At 37.5% G+C, this 22,124-nt stretch overlaps 1 protein-coding gene across 2 annotated transcripts in view; it reads left to right on the forward strand.

Moving 5' to 3' along the window:
• TOR1AIP1 (torsin 1A interacting protein 1) overlaps nt 1–14,574 on the forward strand; it is a 33,787-nt gene extending 19,213 nt beyond the window's left edge. The window contains exons 7-11 of one of the 2 annotated variants that reach the window (XM_036756738.1): nt 4,615–4,656; nt 5,352–5,420; nt 8,542–8,586; nt 10,729–10,785; nt 12,123–14,574. In XM_036756738.1, coding sequence (XP_036612633.1) covers nt 4,615–4,656; nt 5,352–5,420; nt 8,542–8,586; nt 10,729–10,785; nt 12,123–12,901 — 992 coding nt within the window. In that variant the 3' untranslated portion in view covers nt 12,902–14,574. The remainder of the gene's footprint in view (nt 1–4,614; nt 4,657–5,351; nt 5,421–8,541; nt 8,587–10,728; nt 10,786–12,122) is intronic. The other variant, XM_036756739.1, reaches the window with a different exon arrangement.
• Nucleotides 14,575–22,124: the final 7,550 nt, after the last annotated feature.

A 22,124-nucleotide genomic window follows, 5' to 3' on the forward strand; every position in this document is an offset into this window, starting at 1 on the left:
CCCAAGGTCACTTGGGTTAAGTGTCAAAAGGAGGGATTTGAACCCAGGCTTTGATTTCAAAGTTGTGTGCTGTTTCCACCATACCATACTGGTCTTTTCAGTTGTTCAGCCCTAGTCCAGGGAGAATTTATCCAAAGAGAGAAAAGTGCCAGTGATATTAACAAGACACTCAAACCCAAGTCAAAACATTTTAAATCCCTAAAAAGAACCACTAGTCTTACGCTTTAGCCCCTCTGCAACATTGATTCTCAGACTTTCCTCACACACTCCCTGCTAAAGCACTGCAGTCCTTTCTGCACCCAGATAAAGAGTTCGTAGTTTTGTCTTGTAGCTGTGACTAATAAGTGACAGTTTGAGTCAGTGGTCTGTACTTCTGTCATCCCTCTCAGTAGCAAAACAGATCTTAATAGCCAAGAGAGTGAAGCCAGAGAGCAAAGCTCTGGTAGGTTGAGGAAGGTGACCAACACTTAATAGTTCTATGCCGTTGCTTATCTAAGGGGGTGTGTGACTCCCTGGGACTTCTCAAGGCTTTCCTTGGGTTGGCTACCCCCACCATAGTGTGGCCAAGGCCTCCTTCAGTGGCTAGCGATTGTCCCCAGTGACATGGCTGTCTGTGTAGCTGCCTTGTTGTCCCTTCCTCTTCTTCTCCCAGTAGAACCTAAGCTCCTTGAGAAGGTAGCCCGTGTCTTTGTATTCCCAACTCCTAGGACAATGCTTGAAAATGCTGCTGATTTCAAGTGAATCTCTTACAGTAAGGTGGGTAGGAAGAATATTTTTATAGAAGAGAAATGAGGCATGTTGATTGACAGAGGAGAGATATTGCTGTATTATCTAGGTATATGTGATGGTGCCACCTTGAAGGTTACTAATGTGCTTCATCTTCTAACAATATATAACAATTAGGCAACTACATGATACAGCACAAGATTTAGAGTCAGGAAGGCCTGAGTTCAAATTCAGCCTGAGACATTAGCTATGTGACCCTGAGCCAGTCACTTAACCCTTTCTGCCTCAGTTTCTTGAGAAAGTCTGTGAAGTGGGAATAATAATACTACCTATCTTCACAGTATTGTTGTGGGGTTTAAATGAGATAACGTGTGTATAATGCTTTGCAAATCTGAAAGCTGTATATATAATCTTAAAGCTATATAAATGCTAACTATACTAGCTTTGAGCAGTACTGAGTCATTCAGAACTTTTTCTTGAATCAAATGGAACAGGTTTTCAAATTTTTTCATGATCCCCAGATTACTTAGTATTCACCATCTATTAATAGTAAATTATAAGGTATCTGACATTGAGTGTAGTTAAAGCACTTTCCTAATTCCAGAAGTACTATAGAAATGTGAATTTATTACCTTAAAAATTTCTTATTTGTAAAGGAAATTTGAGTTTTATCACTTTCAAGTTAATTCAGGCACTAGAATAGTACATATTCTAACGGAAGATTACATATAATGGCAATTAGCAAGTAAAGTTAAGTAAATTAATTTTAAAATTACAACCATAATAGACTTTATTGCTGCATACTATATCACAAAGACGGAAGTCCACAAGCATGCAGGAAAGTAATACATTATTTTTTATTTATTACTTTGTGAACATTCATAATCTTACTATAAAATGGGAGAACTGAAATGAAAGCCATAACTTTCTCTGACCACAGGCCCAAGGAATTTATTATTTCTCTGAAGCTCAAGGGTCCAAAATCTCACTGTGTTTAAATGATCAACACCTTAAGTCAGTTGAAGTCTCACAGAGCACAATACCAACTAGGAGTCATTTGAAGTATATAATATGTGAATCTCAGGCATAATAAAACAGTTCCGCAAAGAGCGCATCCATTGTAGGTAGTTGAACATAAAAGACAATGACAGCTGTGGCTTTACTTCCTGATCCACTTCTTCGTCAACACGATTCTTTTTTCTCCTACATTCCCTCTTCTGTGTGATATATTAAACTTCCAACAGTTTGCTGACTTTATGTTATTTTTAAATCTAAATCTTTCCTTTTTTACCTGTATATACTTAAAAGGAAAACAGCACTGAGCCGGGAGTCCAGAGACCTGGGTTCCACTCTCAGCTCTACCAGTAACTCCTTGTATTACCTGGAGAAGTCATATCCCTTCTTTGAGCTTCAGTTTTCTCATTTATGAAGTGAGTGGGTTAAACTAGAGAACATCTCAGATCCCTTCCTACCCTAATGTCCTCATGCTCTGCTGTAGCTTTGTCATTTTGAATCATTAGAATTTTCCACAACTAAAAGGTTCTTACTCACCTCTCCTCTGTGCCCTATTCTATGTCTTGTTACAGTTATCTCCAAAGAGTATACTAGGGAGAAGGCAAAAATAAGCTATTACCTTTTTTATATATAACTGGGACTTCCCTATGACTTCTCTTACCCTCCATCACACCCACCCTCGTAACAAATAAGTACAGTGAAGTGAAACAAGTCAGTATGTGAGCCATACCTGAAAATGTACACCTCCTCCTTCATCTTTAGCTTCCCGCCCCTCTGGTAAGATACGCGAGTGTGCTTTCCTCGGTCCTCAAAAATCATTCCTGTTCACTGCGTCGAACAGCATTCTGAGGACTTTCAGTGTTGTTTCCACTCACATTAATGTGCTCATTGTGTAAATTGTCCTCATTACTCTGCTTACTTTGATCTGCATCTGTTCAGACTTATCTTCCCACGCTTCTCTGATTTCTTCATCTAGGCCATTTCTTATGATGAAATAATTTTCCATCAAGTTCACATATGAATTTGTTCAGCCCATTCCCAGTAGACAGACATCCATTTTTACTCAGCTGCTGTAAAAAGTGCTGCTGTTTTAAACGTTTTTTTAGTATGAGATCTTTCCTGCCATCTTTGACCTTCTTAGTCACAGTGATGCCTAGTGGTAGTATCACTGGGTCAGACTTAGTACAGGTACAGTTCAGTGACTTTTATAGTATAATTCCAAATTATTGTTTACCAGAATGGTGGGACCAACTCACAGCCCCACACACAGTACATTCTACAGTTTTAGCAAATACCTTCAGATACCACAGTAGATTCAGTCATTGCCTTGTGGTATGGCTTTTATAAATAGCGTATTCTACAGTTCTAGCAAATACCTTTAGATACTAAGGTAGTTGCAATCATTGCCTTGTGGTGTGGTTTGTTTGTTTTTTTAATTGTAGAACTTAAAATAGGACCTATGTAAATTGTGCTTTTAAAACACGAAATACGTCTTGTTATTCAGTATGTCTGCTTGTATTTTTAGATGTCGTAGTCAACCTCCAGAATTTCATTGGCAGTCATCAAAGAGTATGTTTTCAGACATGTTTCCTTCTCTCCTCCTTACTTTTCTGTTTAGGGTAGCTTCAGGTGCTGTGCTCTCCTTGTTTTTTCCAGGTGATCTTTTGCAGTTTGATTTAAGTATAGCAAATGATAAAGAGAAATCATCGAGATAAGAGGGAAGAGTGTGCCATCTTAAAGCATCTGAATTTCTTGAATTCCCCCTGTCTATTCACAGGCTTGAATTTGAAATTTTAAAAAATATACTCCTTTCTGTGACCTTCGTAGGTGCCGATTCAATGTTGGCAGCGGCCTTGTGATTTTATTCATTGATTCCATTGATTTTTTTTGTTACATTGGTCATAAAACAGTTTGAAACCTACTTGTGGCCTTTGGTTAGGAATAGAAGAGCTTCTTTGCTCTACTTTCTTGGGTAGGATGCATAAAAAAAATTTAGTGTAGTTATTTGGCAGCCCCCAAAGTACTCCACATGTAAATTTCCACATGTTTAAAGTTTATTTCTCAATTCCTTTTTTTAAAAATTGTAGTCTAATTCAAGAAACCTTGAGGGTTGAATTATTGTTTCTTTTATAGCCTCCTTTACAGATTTTGATTTTGTTTTTTCATTTACCTAGTGCCTGGATGTCAGCTCAAACGTGGCAAGATAGAGATAATGCTGAGAATGGAATAAGAACATTTGAAAAAACTGCTTTTCCAAATCCTCCATTATCTTTATGTGCCTTTTGCCTCTAAGATTTTGGATTTTAGGTTTCAGTCTGTCTTTATACCAAATGTCCAAGTGTCACCAATATAAGTACTTTTCAGGAGACTTGTTACAATGAATCATTTCTTCGTAACATCAAGATTTTCGTACTTGGTTTTACAAGTTTTATGGTTCTAAACTATCACCTTGAAGCTTCACATGGTAGAGCATTAGTCACAAAGTTGCTTATAGGTAACATCCAGGGTATTTAATTGACAAAGCTTCATGTGATCCTGGACATAGTTTCCTCATATATGAACTAAGGTACCAACCATATGAAGAAAATGTTATTCCTTATTGGACAGGTGGAATATTGAAAAAGTTTGAGTCTTGGCCTCCTAAAGAGAGAGAGAGGCAGGGGATAGAAGAGCAGTCTTGGAATCAGAAGGACCTAGAGTCTGCTGTCTGGTCACCTGGAGCCAATGAAAATCTTGGGATCGTTATTTTGTTTTTTTCTGATCTTTGAAATGAAAAAAAAAATCAAAACAAATAATACCAAATTCTGGTCTGTGAGAACATTTTTGTTTTAGCCTTCTAAATATTCTGGTTTTTCTCTCTGCTTTCTGTTGCAGGCCAAGAAATAAAACTTCCCAATAAGCAATCACCCTCACTATGTAAGTACATGAATGTGTTTGCTTTTTTTTCTACTGGCAAGGGGCATGATCTTGCTTTCTTTCCATGAAAACTATCACAATAAGACCTCAAATTATTTGGCTTCTTTTTCCTCTTAAATCAAAGGTATGTCAGAGATACATTGTATGTGGCAGTTACTTTTGTAGTGTGAATGTATTATCATGCGTCATCCAGACTAGTATTGGATTTTTTTTTTGTTTTTTCTTTTTTTGACACCAGTACCAAAGTGGGACAGCATAATGGAAAAATGGGAAGGGTCCATGATTCATGGATAATTTATCTACAAGTCATTATATGCAGCTCTTTTGCTACAAATTACACTGTAAGATGAAATAGAATTTTATTTATGTCATTCACTCAGTTAAAAAGTGGTCCCTCCCTGATTAAATATTTTCTGCCTAACTAGTGTCAGGACATTTAAGGATGATTAAGAGGTTTTACCTAACCTTATCTCAGTATCCTGCTTCACATATCAGTGACCCTGGGCCATTTCCTCCCCACCCCCCCACGCCTCCTTTGCCTTTTACCTTTATTTTGGAGCTTAATGCTGGTAGTTGTCTTGTTTTGGCCTTTCTGACTCACTAACCTCATAATGCTGTAGTCTTAATGGATGTAATTGTTTCTAAAGATTTGTGCATTGAAATTTTGATGTTTTGTTTCTTTCCCTTTACTCCAGCCTTCCAGGCTCCAATAAAATCTCAGGAATTGCCTGGACAAAATGTAAGACTACGGACAAAATCACCAAGTAAGTGGACAAATCTCTGCTTTGTTATAAAATGTTCTTAAGAGCATTTGCTAAAAGATATAATCCTCTTAAAGTTCTGCTTTGTTTATGGAAATGTTAATTTTTTTTTTAAGTTGAGGATATAAAAGCTTTTTTAAAAGAACATTTAGTTCTGTATTGCCAGTGTTTGATTGTTAGTGGGTTAGTGATGGTGTTATAAGAATTTGCTTGCGTGATGAGCAAAAAACAAAATAAAATTCCAAGGCTGGGCTCTGACTTGCTCTGTAGACTCGGAGTGACATATAAGACACCTTGGCTCTTTTTGAACGGACAGAATGACAGTTCCAATGGCACATTGTTCCCGTACTTTATTGCCGTTTCTTTACTGATGACACCTTTTTCTGCAGGTTCTCTCTCCAATAAGATATTTGAGTTTAGTTTGTATTATTTAGAGAAGCTTAATTTACCAGTTTGAAGTAATAATGGCTATAGATTTGAGTTTTGTTTGCAGTGATATGTTTAGGGTAACTTATTTGATCTCTTTTTAAAGAACTTAAGAAATGCTTTAACGAGTAATTTTAAAAACTCAGCATGCGTAATACTTTCAGCAGAAATACATCTAAAGCAATATCTTGTTTTAGAAGACAATTTATGTAGTACTTAGGTCTGAAGTTACATTCAGCGTGTCTACTCAGCATTTATTCATCTAGGGCCTAGGCCAAGTGAGTCCCTTGGGATTTCATGGAGGTCCAGGCTGCAGCAGGTCTCCTAAAGCTACGTAAGTGAGTGGAATGCAGAGCAGGCAGAGCAGGTACAATTTCACTGTCTAGATTGCATCACCCGTGTTTTCCCACAATAAGAGCTGGACTTTGGAATAAAGTTGGCCTTCTCCTCTTAAACTTTTTTATAATCCTTACCTGTATTTTATTATAATTGGGCGTAAGCACATAACATAGGAATCATCGGCTGTCATTGTTAAGCCTTGCTAATTGCTGTTACATTCTCCTGGCCACTTGCGTGTGTACGTTTATGTGCTGTTAATATTTCTTATTGTCTGTTACCCCTGGAATACCTCTGTCCTTTCTCTTTTGCCCAGTACAGCATGGTGTCCTATGTTTCTCCTTATTTTATGTTCCTACTGTTTGGTGCTGCCTGTCAGGCTTTGAGACAGACTTGAGTAGACTTTCTTAACATGGCTTTTTGGCTCACTCTAATCTCCTTCCCTCCCTAGCTACTCAGAGCTAATTTCTGTAGCTGCTGTTAACCCAGGAACAGTGTCAGTTGCCTAAAAGACAGCTGTGCTCACCATGATATTATAGTGAGCCTGCAGTACTCCCAGAATACTTTAATACCACACCAGGCTTGCAGTTCAACATTATAGAAGTTAAATTACTGTGTGTGTGGAGTTTATAATATACATGACTGGTCCGTGCTGTCATTTTAAAGCATTTCTTAAGTTCCTGGAAAACAAAGAAAACAACTTCATGCAAATATGGAGTGAGAAATAACAATCCTAGGTACTATAGCTCTTATTAGTTCAAGCCATAGTGCCTAGGGTGATAGTAGTAATAGTAGGAATAACACCAAGAAGGCTGTTCATTTGGGGAAGGACTGTCCTACGTTTACTTCAAAATAGACCTTGCACAGATTTCTTTCTCCTTTCTTCACTCCTACCCCAACCTAATGACTTTCTTTCCTTTCCTTAGCATTCCAGAATTCATGCCTCACATTCTGACTGCATAATTTTATCGACTCAGGTAGAAAGCAGTACTGTACTACCATCACTAGTACTCCCGCAGTATATCAGGGTAGATGACATGTCTGTTTCCAACTAGCAAGGGCATTTCCTCCAGTTATTCAGCTTCCAAAATGGCAAAGAACAGAGAAATGGACCGAAACACAGTTCATGAGTCTTTTAGCTACATAGTTGTCCCTTCACATGGTGAAGTCATATCACTGTATGATAATGATGATAGTCTCATATTTAGCACTTGGTAGTACAAATGTTATCACTGTTTTACAGATAAAGAAACTGAGGTTCAGAAGTATGCCCAAAGCTATAAAGCTAATAAGTGTTGGAGCTCAGGCCTCAAACTCAGGTCTGATTAAAATTGGAAAGGACCATAGAGGTCATGTACTCTCTCCACTCCAAGGCCCTTCCCCTGGAGTCCAGGAAAGATAAAGTAACTAGCCAAGCCCACATTCACATAATTAGTAAGTGGAAAGGCCTGAGGCTTGAACTGAGGTCTGCTTTCTTCTAATCCTGTGCTTTCTACATTTCCCTGAGCTGTGTACTACTACTGTGTCATTTCCTTGTGAATGGGTTAATAACTTGTCTCCTCCTTAGAGAAGTACCTGTTAGTGACGAGGATAAAAGGATCACTGTCTTCTGCTTCTTACTGTGTAGGCAGTGACTAATTATCACTCCACCCTTTAGGCAGGAAGAATATGAGCCCCACCCCATAAAAGTTTCATTTTGGAAATTTGTGCTACTTTCGGTATTTTAATTTTGTTATTAAGAATTAAGAATTTTAATTTTGTTATTAAGAATGTTATTAAGCGTTCCGTGTACTGATTTTAAAGCATGTCCTGCCTTAGCTATGGTATCATATATAGGTCATTTGGGAGTGGCAACTGTAGTATGTATGTCACCTCTGTTTTTTTAATTAGGTAAATCTTAGGTGTGTTACATATTAACTATTATGGACACCTCATCATGATGGGAAATTTTTAAAAAATCAAGAACCTACCAAGTTCAAATCATAGTTTGAGTAAGAACTGTTACAGGTGATGATTCCAGTCTAGACTTATTTTGATGACTCTCTAGCAAGTTCATAATTGCCTTGAGGCTTTGGGGGATTTTTTTTTTTTTTAGTGATGTATATTTGTTTTTGGTCTTGAGGCCAAAAATTTACCTGTCTGTTCCAGGGATTCTTAACCTCAATATTATATGGGATTGAGGAATATTTGGAAAACCAACTAATCACTTTCCTTTATCTGGAAAAAAAAAATCCAATGTTAGTTTTAAAGAAAAAAAAATTTGAAAGCATCCAGGATTTGAGTGATACAGATACCAGACATCAAAGTTTATTTGAAAAAGTCTGAAAGTAGCCTACATTCAATTCTGTCTCTTTCCTTGCAGCATCTACAGTAGGCAAGAACTTGATTCATGATCATTTTTCAGATGGTATGATACATATTAAATTTTATCATGCGCTTGACCTGTTTTCTTCTTTCCCTTGACTTGTCCCAGAACATTCTCTACTCCTGTTAAATATTTAAGAGTAAGATAGGATAGTGATACTTTAATTGATTTAAAAAGATCTTATCACAACATTCAGTATTGGATCTTCAAATTTTATTTATAACTACTTTGTGCAGATAATATAGGGATCTGGTTTTATAAGGATTTTATAATTTGCTGGGCAGTTTAATCTTTCATTTGACAAACATGTTGAGTACCTACTGTGTACAGAGCATTATTCTAGGCCCTAAAAGAGGTACAGAAATAAATGAGACACAAAATATTATAAACTAATAGAGAAATCAGAAGAAAAATAGCTTATTTCCAGTTTGGATGGGGAAGGGGGTCCAGATCATCAAATCTGAGATTTAGAGCTGGAAAGAACTTTAAAAAGGTCACCTGTTCCAACCCCCTCTTTTCATAGATGAGAAAATTGAGGCCCAGAGAGGGGAAGTCACTTGCCTCTAGTCCCAAAAGGAGTCAGTAGAAAAACTGAGATTTGAATTTAATCATTATCTGGCCCCAAGTTTTACTCTCAAGCCCAGCTAATACCCACCCTCTTCCTTAGGAACTACAGCCATCTAGTTCACATCTCCTCCCCCCCCATTTTGAGGAAACTGAGGCACAGAGAAGTCAAAGTAACTTACCCAGGGTCATTCAGGTAGCAAGCAACAGAGCAGCTAGGCTTCAAACCCAGGTCCCCTGACTTCAGATCCAATACTCTTTCCATCATACGCTGCAGCTATCTCTGCCTGAATATCATCCTTGTTCCGTAGTTGACCCCTGGCCTCACAGGGTCCAGTTGTGAAGCCCTATTTCCCTGGCACTTATTTTGTAGTCTCTTCATGTTTATGTTTGGGGATATTTTCTTGGTTGCCTTGGTGACTTAGGGAATGGCCACCCTGAGACTTGCTATGGAGTGTTGTGCCCATAGGCCTAGCGTTTCTGGAAGTGGTAACTGGGATGATCGTGAGGCTATTAATGGAAATAGGGGAGACAAAAAGGGGGAATAGAATTTGGGAGAATGATGATGAGCTCAGTCTTGAATACACAGAATTCAAGTTCAGTTCAGGAAATATTTCTTAAGTACCTAGAATATATACAAAGCACCATGCTAGACTCCAAAGATGCAGTAATAATAGGATCCAACATAGGTCATGCTGTTTAATAGAGTAGAAAAAATATTTATTAGAAATTCTAGGAGGGAGAAACCATGTTAACTGGAGGCAGTGTGGTACAAGGAAGGATTTCTCTCCAGCAGTGCTTATTTTGGGAAAGATATAAAGTAAGGGTTCTTAACCTTTTTTGTGCTGCGGACCCCTTTAGCAGTCTGGTGAACACTGGACCCCCTCCTCAGAATCATGTTTTTAAATGCATAAAATATGCAGGATTACAAAGGAAACCCAATTATATTCAGATATCATTATCAAAGAATTTTTTAAAACAAGCTCATGAGTCCTAGATTAAGAACCCCTGACTTAAATGTTTGTTCTATTATATGAAGGTGAAGGCAGGAGGTAGAATCAGAAATGAGGGTAGAAATAGTCAGCATTACTAGATGCTACTGAGCTGTCAAAGGGGTTTAGGATGGAGGAGGCCCTTGAGTTTGAGGGTCTCTGGTAACTTTTGAGAAAGTAGTTTCAGGAGAGTCAGTTGGGATAAGGGGCAAAACTGTGGAATCCATATTGCAAGATATGAGAAATGAGTGAGTAGTGAGGAAACTGAGGCATTAGATGACTGTTCTTTTAAAGTGTTTGTAAATATGGTGAAATTACCTCCATGGAGAAAGGAGGTCAAAGGAGAAAGGAGGTGGGAGGCAGTGATGATTGAAGGCATAAATGAAGGGGTTAGTTTTGGTGAAGGAGTGTTCTTTCCTCTTAGACAAATGGGAAGGTGGGAAAAAAATGGGTAGAAACAGGAGCTCTGGAGTTGAAAGCTATGACCACACACTCTTGGTCTTTTGTTGAGTTCTTTCTTTTGTCCTGTGTTAGAGTTTTTATTTTTCTTATCTTCATTAGAGGGAAATACCAAAATTTTAAAACCTAAATTGAATGACTGCATTGTCTTTCTCAATCTTTTCAACAGATGATAACTTCCGTAAATCAGACCTTAGAAACAAATCGTTGTTATCTGTCAACCAAGGTAAGTACTTCTTAATTTCCACTTGACCTTATTTTTCAATGAAAGTATGTTGATGATAAAGATAATTTACACAACTATAAAATCTCAGAATTGAAATGGATCTTAGAAACCACCTACTCTAATCCATACCTTATACCTGACCAAGACTCTTTTCTAGAGTCTGTTAAATATAAGAAAAGCCACACATTGAGATCTTCCTTTTAAACTCTATTGGCCTCACAGTCAAAAGGATGTAGAAAGTGAACAGACTAGGACAAATTTTGTGACACTTTTAATGCTAATGACCACTTACACTGGACCTTTCAGAATGCTGCAAAGTATTGGTTTGTAATCAAGGATGGGAAAATTCCAAACTCACTTTTGCTCCTGTTAAATTGTATGTATCACAGAAAAAATAGAATGAGCCTGTGGTTCCAAAAAACTGGCAACTATTTATTTTGCACCCGCTAATGTGCAGAGCACTGTATACACTGAGGCCAGGGTATATGAAGACCAAGTGAAAACAGTCCTTCCCTTGGGGGAGTGCTAATGAGTACATATTCTAGGATCCCATGTACATATACAGGTATGTACAAAAGATACAAGATAATTTGGGAAGGGGGCAAGCACTAGCAACTGGAAAAACTCTGGGTATTGTGGGAGACTGAATATAAAAGCAAAATCACAGCTGCTATTAGTAAGACATGGAAGAGATTAACTTAAATTATCCTTTTTTATTCTGATATTACAGTTGCAATATTAGAAAACATTTAATCTAAAATAGTCCACCTTTTGGGTATCATATTAACTGCTAATTTCCTATAGTAATAAATCATGTTTCATCAGTTTGGTCTGATAGTGTTCTTTTCCAATTTCATATTGCCCTGTGCCGCAGCAGAAATAAACAATATTTAGGTATGCTGTGTGCTGTTATTTCTGAACTGCTTACAGCATTTTTTCTATTTATTCCTGTAAGGCTATTATTTTTAACCATTTCTGCAGTTTTAGAATTTTAGAACTAGAATGAACTTTAGAAATCATCTTCTATTACCCAGTGCCATGTCTAAAGAAACACATACACATATTTACATATGCATCCTTGAATATTTTTGCATATGTGTAACTTTATTTTAATATGCTGCTCTTTTAAAAAATAACAATTCTGTCTTTAGTTAAAGAAATGATATTCTGTTTCATCGACCCTTCATTTTTTCACTACCTTTCCCCTTATCTTCTAAGTATTTCTAAAAGAACAAAATGGTATATTACAAAGTTTAATGTTAAATTTCAACATGTTGCTCTTCTGTGATACTGACAAAGTGATGTTTATGTTTGTCACTTCTGTTATTCCTAAGCAGATCAGTCCAAAAAGAAGTCTTCTGTCAAAGTGTGGCTGCTAGCAATGTTAGTAATTCTTATTGCCCCCAGTTTTGTCTACATAAATTGGACTTCAACCACAAGTGTAGAAACTACTGCTGTGCAGAAATTCCAGAACCAGATGAAAAAACTTAGGAATAAGTATCAAAGTCAGGATGAAAAGTTATGGAAAAGGAGCCAGACATTCCTGGAGAAACACCTAAACAGCTCCCACCCTCGGCCTCAGCCTGCCGTCTTGTTGCTGACCGCTGCCCAGGATGCTGAAGAAACACTCAGGTGTCTGAGTGAACAGATTGCAGACGCCTACTCCTCCTTCTATAGGGTTCGTGCAATCCGAATTAATGGGACTGGCAGATCTACCCAAGACAGTGACATTGTCAAGCTGGAAGTAGATCAGAAACTGAACGAGGGGTTCAGGAATGGCCAGAATGCAGCTGTGGTTCATCGTTTTGAATCCCTTCCCGCAGGCTCCACTCTCATCTTCTACAAATACTGCGATCATGAAACTGCTGCCTTCAAAGATGTGGCCCTGATTCTTACAGTCCTACTGGAAGAAGAGACACTGGGAACTGATTTAGGCCTAAAGGAGGTTGAAGAGAAAGTGAGGGATTTCCTCAAGGCCAAGTTTACCACTTCTGTCACCCCTAACTCCTATAATCACATGGATTTAGACAAACTAAGTGGACTGTGGAGCCGTATCTCCCACCTGGTATTACCTGTCCAGCCTGAAAATTCCCTGAAAAGTGGGGTGTGCTTATAACTGTGGGAGAAAAGGAAATATGCTTCACATCCCAAGAACTTCTCAAGCCCTCTGACCAGTAATAAGAATCAGAGCTCTTTTTGCAAGAGCTATTTTCTTTTTAAAGGAAATTAAAGTTCTGTTGTAAACATAGGACATAGTGAATGCAAAGCATTGTAAATGCTTTTAATTTCTTAGTCATCTTAATATCATCTGTGATCCCGAAGAGGATCTTTTTCTTTGTTTACATGCAGAACAATGAAGAGTTAACTTAGAGTTGCAATTTGTTTGCAGGTTCCACAGAGTTCTCTTTGAGAACCTGGGGCAGAATCATTATAGGCTTGGTCTGATTAATTGATAGACTCCTTTCCCATCAACTTTTCTCATTTTTTAGTTTAGCTATTTTCTTCCAAAGCTTTCCCTGCCACTGTTCCTGCTCCTGCCCCTGCCCCTGTCCCTGCCCTCCCCACACCCCACCCTGATGCTTGTTCACTGGCCTCATGGGATGGCAGCTCCTCACAAACAGCTAGGGGCTTTTCTGTTCCCTTTCCTTTAGCACATTTTAGGTGTGGATTTACCCTCTTAACTATTTCTTAGAATAACAGAAGCACTGAAAGTTTTCAAGGTTGGGGAAATGGGGCGGGGGGGAGGGGGTGGAATCTTGCACAAAATTAAATTTTAACAATAAGCCATTGAGACTTGGATGATTGAGGTGTTCATAACATCCTTATCATCTCAGTTAATAATTCAGTCTTTCCTTTTTAGTAGGGCCATCTCAAAGTATTCTTCTCATAAGAAATTTCTGATCCTGCAATAAGATTTGGAAGGCAATGTGTATCATGAGACCTAAGTTCAATCATCCTACCTCTTGAAGGGTGGGCAAAATCTGGGTAGTTTATTCTGAACATATATGTTAAAGCTTTTGATTTTAATAAAAATCTAAAATTGCAGGACCAGTAAATAATATTAACTTCTCTGTCTGTATATATGTTTTATTCTGAGTCATTTAATGAAACTCTGTGAAGAATATGAAGATTTACTATGCATATAAGTTTATTTTGAGTGCTTCATGCCAAAAAGAAAATAAAGTACCACAGATGAAGAATTTTTAAATGTGTATTTAGTGTACTTACATATTTCAGTTTTAACTTTCAATCTGTAATTTATAGTATTCTTGTCTCTTAAGTTGCTATATAGTTTTCTTTGATTCTTATAATTATGGAGTGACCTGGGGTTTGGTTTTTTTGTTTGTGAAACTTGGAAAACCTTTATTCTCATCTTCTTTCAGAGTGTTATTAGAACTAGACATTGGTTTCATATTTGCCTTTGAATGACCTATATTTGATAGTAAATGGATAGGTGGTTTAATTCTTATTTGGTGAGGCCACCCACATTCATAAATCACATCCCTATTAAAAAGTTTTCTGACAATCTAGAGTCATATTATTTGAATTATTTTCCAAAAAAAAAAATTCCCAAACAGGAAATGATAGAAACATTGTCATTTTATACATACAAAAAGTATTGGGTGGGGAGATAAATGTTTTTATTAAATATTTTGCTGACCAAATAATTTTAAGTGATTAATATGCTACTTATTGTACTTTTTGGAAACATTAATTGTAGCAGCTGATTTGTAAATGACTTTCAAAACTATTTTAGTAATTTAAATAAATTTACTTTTTTGGTTTTTATTCAGAGTGTGATGTGGACTTAATGACAAGCACTTAAACACATTCCTTGTTCCCTTCTGCCTGGCCTCCCTGGTTTTCACCATCCCTCACCTTCCATCTTCCACCTCTGTCCCTTTGCATGTGGTTCTCCATGTCTGAAATGCACTCCCTCCTAACTCTGGTCTCTTGAAGTCTTTAATGTCCTCCAAAGCACAGCTCAGATGCCACCTTCTATAGCAAGCTTTTCCTTATCTCCTCCCACAAGTTTGTTAGTCATCTCTCCCTCTGGAAATTGCTTTGTATAATTGTGTATCTGCTTTTCTATGTGCCTGTAATAATCCCTCAATAGAATGGGAGCTGCTTGAGAGCAGGCCTGTTTCATTTTTTTTTCTTTGTATCCCCAGCACCCAGCAGTGCCTTTACACATAGTAAGTGCTTAATAAATATGTGTTGAATTGAATTAAACAGTTCTTGAATGAGCTTGTTTATATTTGAAGTAAGAGATGTTAAAGCTAAAAAAGTTGGGTGTCCTTCACAAAAATCATTCAATTCAACAAATGCCAAGGGCCTACTATGTATGAGGACAAGAGATTTGGAAATATATCGATCCCTTTTTAGTTGGGAGAGACTTCAAGGAAGAGGTAGCAGGGAGGATTTCTGTAGGCAAAGATGCAGGGAACACTTTATGGTATGTACCTTAAAGGCCTCTTCAGGAAAAAAGGAGCTAAACATCCCTGTAAGCATCAGTTCAAAGTTCTAAATCTAGAGAATTGGTCGAATAATTTTCATTGAGGAAAGCAAGACAATTGATTTACAACTTAAGAATTGTCAGATACTACCATTCTGCTTTTGTTAACATAATCTTTGTATTTATCACCTTTTAGATAAGATGAGTTTAAAAATGACCTCTAATCTTCCAAAAAAAAAAAAAAAAAGAGGCAAATTTTATTCCCTTCATTGAGAGGAAAGTGTAGTAACTCGAATAGCTGTACAGGCCTCTTGCATGGGGGCGAGAGCTAAAGCCCAGGATTCTTAATGGTGTAGCATACCTTCTCAAAATGGGCTTCACAGTGATAGTTAATTGTGCCAAGATTGAATTAAATGAAGGCAAAGTAATTATTTTAGTAGAACTTATCAGTGATTTTTTTTTAGTGTATATGCTAAAAGGAGATTGATTTATCTGCTATAAAGCAGACTTGATTTTTAATAAGTAAACATACCAAACAGGAAAGTCCTAGAAAATAAAATTGTTAAATATTTATTATGCCTTTGCTATGTGCAAAATTCTGTGCTAGGTACCTTGGGGAAATGCATTTAAAAAAAGCTTAAAATATAAACAGGGTGGGCAAAGATGTAGGTATATATTTTTAATATAAAGTATAATGTGAAAATTACAGTGTATTAAGAACCTAATGTGCTAGGCACTGGCAATACAGAGGAAAAAAAAATGAAATTCCCTGTACTCGAGCATATTCTATTCTACCAAGGTGTAGTAATCACATTTATGTAGCACATTTATGTATGCAGAGCTCTTTACGTATTTGGTCCTCACAACCCTATGAGATATAGTAGATGTTATTATCCCCATTTTACAGATGAGAAAAGAGCTTGAATGGTTAGAAGACTTACTTAGAATTGCACAGCTAATATCTTAAGACAGGATTTGAAATCAAGGGTCCCTTAATCCAGTGCTAGTAGACTGGATTCCACACCATGTTGCCTCTGAACAGAAACTTATATAAGTATACACAACACACACTTTTGTTGTTTAGTCATTTTCAGTCGTATCCAACTCTTGTGACCCTAGTTGGGGTTTTTGTTGGCAAAGATACTGGAAGAGTTTGCCATTCTTTGACTTATCTCATTTTATAGATGAGAAAACTGAGGCAAATGGTTAAGTGACTTGCCCAGGGTCACACAGCTAGTCTGAGGCCAGATTTAAAATTGGGTCTTCCTGACCTCCAGGCCCTGCAATCTATCCACTGTGCCATCTAGCTGCCCCTATACACTCAAAACATATGTAATTTTTTCTGTGATTTCATTAGCATCAGGAACACTATGGAAAATCCCTCCATGGATACAAATCAGTAACACATCAGCAACTAACATTCTTGGATGGTCGCCTTGGATTTCTAAATGGTTAAGTGCCTTGCCCAGGGTCACACAGCTAGTGTCAAGGGCAGCACTTGCACGGGACAAATATGATCAAATCTGTTCATGTGCATGTACATATATAATGGTATTTTGGTCAATCATGCCTTATAAGTAGATAATATAACAATAATTATAACCAAAATATTCTTACTTAACAACCAAAGAGCATAAGTTTGAGTCAGAATTCATCACAACTGAACTAGAATTATTGGTAGTAGTGTTAATATTTCTATTCCCCTTATCTGAGCTTTTTCAACTGAAAAATAAGAATTATTTGCCAGAGGCCCTCAGTGTCTCCTACAAACCTAAAGAAAATATGCATCATCATTATTACATAATTTCAACTTCACAAAGAGCAAAAACATCAAAACAGACTCACATTCCAGAAATCATCTGATTTCTGGGTAAACATTTAGCCCTCTTCTGTGTAGAAATATAACAATTAGGGGAGTGGGAAGGAAAGAAGGGAGAGAGTTTGGAACTCAAAGTTTTAAAAATAAGTGTTCAAAATTGTTTTTACATATAACTGGGGAAATTTTTTTAAATAAATATTTTTAAATATACAATCAGTTATGGAAATACACCAAGAGCATGAAGAATAACTCAGTTTAACAGGTTAGTTGGGTGCCTATAATAAGCCACTGCCCAGCAAAAAAGGCTGGAAATTTAAAGAAGCAGGTGGTGTTTCCTGAGTTGGGAAAGCAGCTGGGACTACAGCATCTGGGAAATCCACGAGTCAGAAAGTACCAGGTCCTTGGGTAACAAGCTCACTTGGAAGGCCCCATGACCCTTCACTCCCTGTGGCTTCATGACTTCATCAATGACTCAGTGTTTGGATTTGATAATCTAGAGGGGTGGGACTTGTAAAAAAAAAAAAACTTAAGTGGCAGAAATATCATACCATGATAAGATTTCCAAAAGATCATGCCTTGTGACATAAATTGGTATGTTCCAAAGGCCAAAAGTTCATCCTTCTGAAATATTTCTGCTCCCTCAGGATAAGCTGGTTTGTAATTGTCAAGCCTGCTCAAGCCCAGGAGAAAATCCCAGGGAAATTCAACTCCCCAGTCCCCTAACTTTGCCTGAGTCTTAAACACAATACTGCTGTTATTAAGTCACAAAGACTACTTTCTGTTTCTGAAAGGTCTTCAACTTCTTGTCTTCAACAATTTCAGTTTTTAGGAGATCCCAGTACCTAGCAGGGTAGACTACAGTTGAAATGTTAAAATCAATCATAGATTTAGTTCTAGGTATTTTTCTGGCAATGTCTTCCCTTCATGGCTCTAAGGTTTAGTCTCTTCTACTGCCGTCAGGTTGAACCCCCATTCTGAGTCTGCTCCCCCATTCAGATGCTCCCTGTGAAGATCCCCTTCTTCAGCTCTGTCCCACATGAGGAAGTGGCCCTTTTCTTTGCCAAGGCCTCTATCTGCAAAAGTGATCCCATTCTATGCTATCTTCTCCATCTCATTGCGCCTCTATCATCCACATTCTTTCATTTTTCTTCAGTCTCTCTCTTATCTACTGGCTGCTTCCCTGTTACACACTAACATGCCCAGGTCTCCCCTATCCTCAAAAAAACCTTCATTTGATCTATCCTCACTAGATATTATCCCATATCTCTCCTCCCTTTTGTGGTTCAACTCCTTAATAAAGCCATCTGCATTTGCTGCTGCTTCTACTTTCTGGCTTCTGACCTCATTAAACTAAAACTGCTCTCTCCAAAGTTACTAATGAACTCTTAATTGCCTAATCTAATTGCCTTTTCTCAGTCTTCATCCTTCTTGACCTCTCTGCAGCTTTTGACATTATCTTATCACCCACCCTCTTCCCCTTGACGCTCTCTCCTCTCGAGGTTTATGTCATATTCTGTCTGAACATTTCCTTTTCAGTCCAGACAACATTTCTTGGTGTCCCTTTCTACACCAGGCACACTAATTTTTCTCCAAAGGTCTGTGTACCATAAGCTATCTCTTTGGAGTTCCAGGAAAATTTTCCCTGGGTTTCTATATCAAAAAGCACCTGAAATTTCTTCCAGTGCATCCCTGCCATTACAAGATGATCCAAATGGAGTTTCTAATTCATCCCTCACTAGGACAAGCACATGGGGGCTCAAGCAAACAGTATGAGAAGAACACCCTATTGTCCCACTGGGATACCCCTAAAACCCTTAGGGGAAGATGTAACCAGTCCTCTGGACCCTGTTAGTTCCAGTGAGAGCTGAGATGAGGACCCTCAGAACTTGTAAAGGTTTACATGCCTTTAGCATTAGACAAACAGTCTCTCAGGGCTAACTCTAGAGCCCTCATGGGTTGTAATAGTCATGCTTCGGGGACCCAGCATCTCAGTGTGAATGGGCATTGGGATAGTAGCTCCAGAGCATTGCTACAGATATGAAAACACATTGAAAATTAATTAATTAATTAATTGCTTGATTAGAGGAGTTGATAGGTTTGGACTCTGGTCTTTTTACCTTAAAAATTGTATGACTCTATGATAGATAAAGCTTATTAGAGCTCAGTCTACTATAGCTATCTCCCCTTACTTGAAAACTGTTCAAACATCTTAAATGTCAGAATGTGACTTCTATAAAAATAGAAAAAAGCAAAAAGCCATTTTTTCAAGTTTTCCCCAAAGCAATCCACTTTCTACAAAAAAAAAAATTACCAACTGTGCAAATAGACATGAGTGAAGCTGAGAACTATGCAGAACAGAGAAAGTAATCTTCCCTACTTAAAAAGAAAGAGTGTTTAAGTAAAGTGCTAGGCAAATCAGGAAGCCGAGCATATTCCATTTCTCATGTAAGGTGAAGTCATACCTCAGATAACAAAATACTTCTGGTGCCTTTCATCTGCAGATTTCTAGGCACTTCGCTGACATTATCTCATAGTAAGTTATTACTCACATTTTATAGGTGGATAAACTGAGATACCAAGAGATTAAAAGGCTTGCTGAAGAAGACAGAATGAGTCAGTAGTCGAGCTGGAAATAATGTCATTCAGGATTTCAGGTTCCTTTGTCTATGACCTAATCACAAGGGGCACCTTCTCAAACTCTTAAAATAGAAGAGGAAATCATTTACATGGATTTTCATAAACCTGCTTTTAAAAAAACAATATATTCTACCATAATTAAACTTAGCACATCTATTTCTAGTCACAATTGCTCCTTGTGAGAGGGAGGTAATTAGAGGAGTTAATTATTGAAGATGGAATCTCTTACTTCAGATTGTTTTAATAAAATTGACTCACAGGTTCATACTCTTGACTTGCTATGGAATCTCATCATTTTGTCTTCAGTGTTTCCAGTGCTTTTTTTCTGGGTGAAAAAAAGACCTAAAGATTATCCCATACCTAGGATCCTTTACGGATTCTGACGGGATCCTGCAAATGTCATGAGACCAAGAGGCACTCATATTCTGTACAGGCAGAGGACAGTAGGAAAAACCCTTACTTATTACTGTTTCAACAAATCTGCTCACTATTCCTCTTTAGTAAGGACTTTTCATAGATCTTTTTTTTCATCCTGTCTTGGAAAAAACAAGTTTCCATATTCACTTAATGATACTGCTTGTTAAAAAAAAAATCGTGAGTAAACATACAGTTTAAATGATCTTTGCACCAGATTCTTGGACTGATGTGAAACTGGAAAAACAGGATAAAAAATGAAGTACTTGAGGTACCATATGTAATTAAATGTGAACTCTGAGTATATTTTTAGATGGAGCACTCAAAAATGAATTCCTTCTTTGCTAAGGCCTGAGGAGAGGATTAAAGGTTTCTTTTTTAGCAGCCACTGACAGCAACAGGTCCTAAACCAGTACAAGGAATTTTATATCCACATCTCTGGATAGACTCACCCTTTTGAAGCCTTTGATGTTATTGGGGGTAAATGCAGCATTTTTAACTCTAGATATGCAGGTATGAAAAAATAGATTTCCAGATGTTTTCTTTGTGTGAGCATAGACATTTCTTCTTTCATATTCTTTTCTTTTTCCCTCTCCTGTACAAGGAGATGGATAGGCAGCAAAGGAAGGAAGAAATAAGCTCAATAAACAGAAAGGCTCTTCTTCCAACACCACTAGCATTTTTTTCCCACCACGAGCACACCAATTACTGCATCTTTTTCTAGTCACTAGTCATTTGCAGTGAAATCCACATACATACTTAACTACCCTCCAATGTTCTGTATGTAAAATGTTCTGGGATAGATGCAATGTTGTCTATATGAAATAATAACAAATGAAATTGTGCACACATAGTTTCAATTCAAATCAACATAGATTAAGCAGCCTACAATAGTGATACAATGAGGTTCAAGTGAGATAGTTGGGGCAGGGTGCGGTGGAAAGTGTTCCATCCTACTCTGTTTCAACAATGAAATCACAGAAAACCCAGAATGTAATCACAAGATGTTAAATGTAAGGGAAGTTGCAGCCTATCCCCAATTCCCCACAGATGTAACCATAGACTCAGTCAACCCAACAGGCCTAGAATTTAATCACAAAGTGTGAAACAAATGGTAAGGAATTTCCCTATAATATATGAATAGGTCCTTAATCAATTTGAGAGATTTTAGGGCATCGGTCACTGACTAGAGGCAAATGAAGCACCATAAGAAACATCTTACAGACCTTAAATGGTTTGCACAACTTTGCAAACTTTAAAGCACTATATAAATATCAGTTACTATTATAAGGTACCAAGCCATATTTCCGGACATCAAGGAGCTTGCAAGAAAATAGATAAACATATGTATGTATACATATGTATGTTTTAGACCTAACTACTGTTTGGGTTTTTTTTTCTGATTTCTTTTTTATTCTTTGCTATATGAGATAGCTTACTGGGGAGGAAAATGGGATATATTTGGAAATGTAGGTGATGTAAAAACAAAATATATCAATAAAAATTTTTCAGTACCTGACACGAAACACCACGCATGTACATACGTTAAATAAGCTATGCCTTTGTCAGCGTGAGAGCACAAGGCAGATTGCGACCTGCCTATAATTCATGTCTTCCTGACTCCAAGTCCAGTCCTGTATTCATTATACCAAATTGCCTGTTTTTCCTGAGAGCTGGGGATAGACCCTAGCCACCATCACTAAGCCACCTTGTTCCACAAATGAAGAGACTGAGTTTTAGAGAACTTGAGTGATTGGCCTAGGGGAACACAAGTTTTAAGTAGGAGCAGAGATTCATACTCAGGTCCTCTGACTCCCAGATCATTACCCTCTCCACTGTGCCGTGCTCTCCCTCCTAAGAACGTTCAGGTTGGAAGAGACCTTTGAGATAGCCTTCTCTGACTCCCTCAGTACAGAGGAGTTTCACAAATTAGATTAGTTTTTTTTTTAATTATAAACCTGTGATTTCATTGAAGGAGGTAGCTCCTGGTAAGGGCACTCCTCTATTAATGCA

Source organism: Trichosurus vulpecula, chromosome 4 (assembly GCF_011100635.1).
Source record: "Trichosurus vulpecula isolate mTriVul1 chromosome 4, mTriVul1.pri, whole genome shotgun sequence".
Taxonomy (NCBI): Eukaryota; Metazoa; Chordata; class Mammalia; order Diprotodontia; family Phalangeridae; genus Trichosurus; species Trichosurus vulpecula.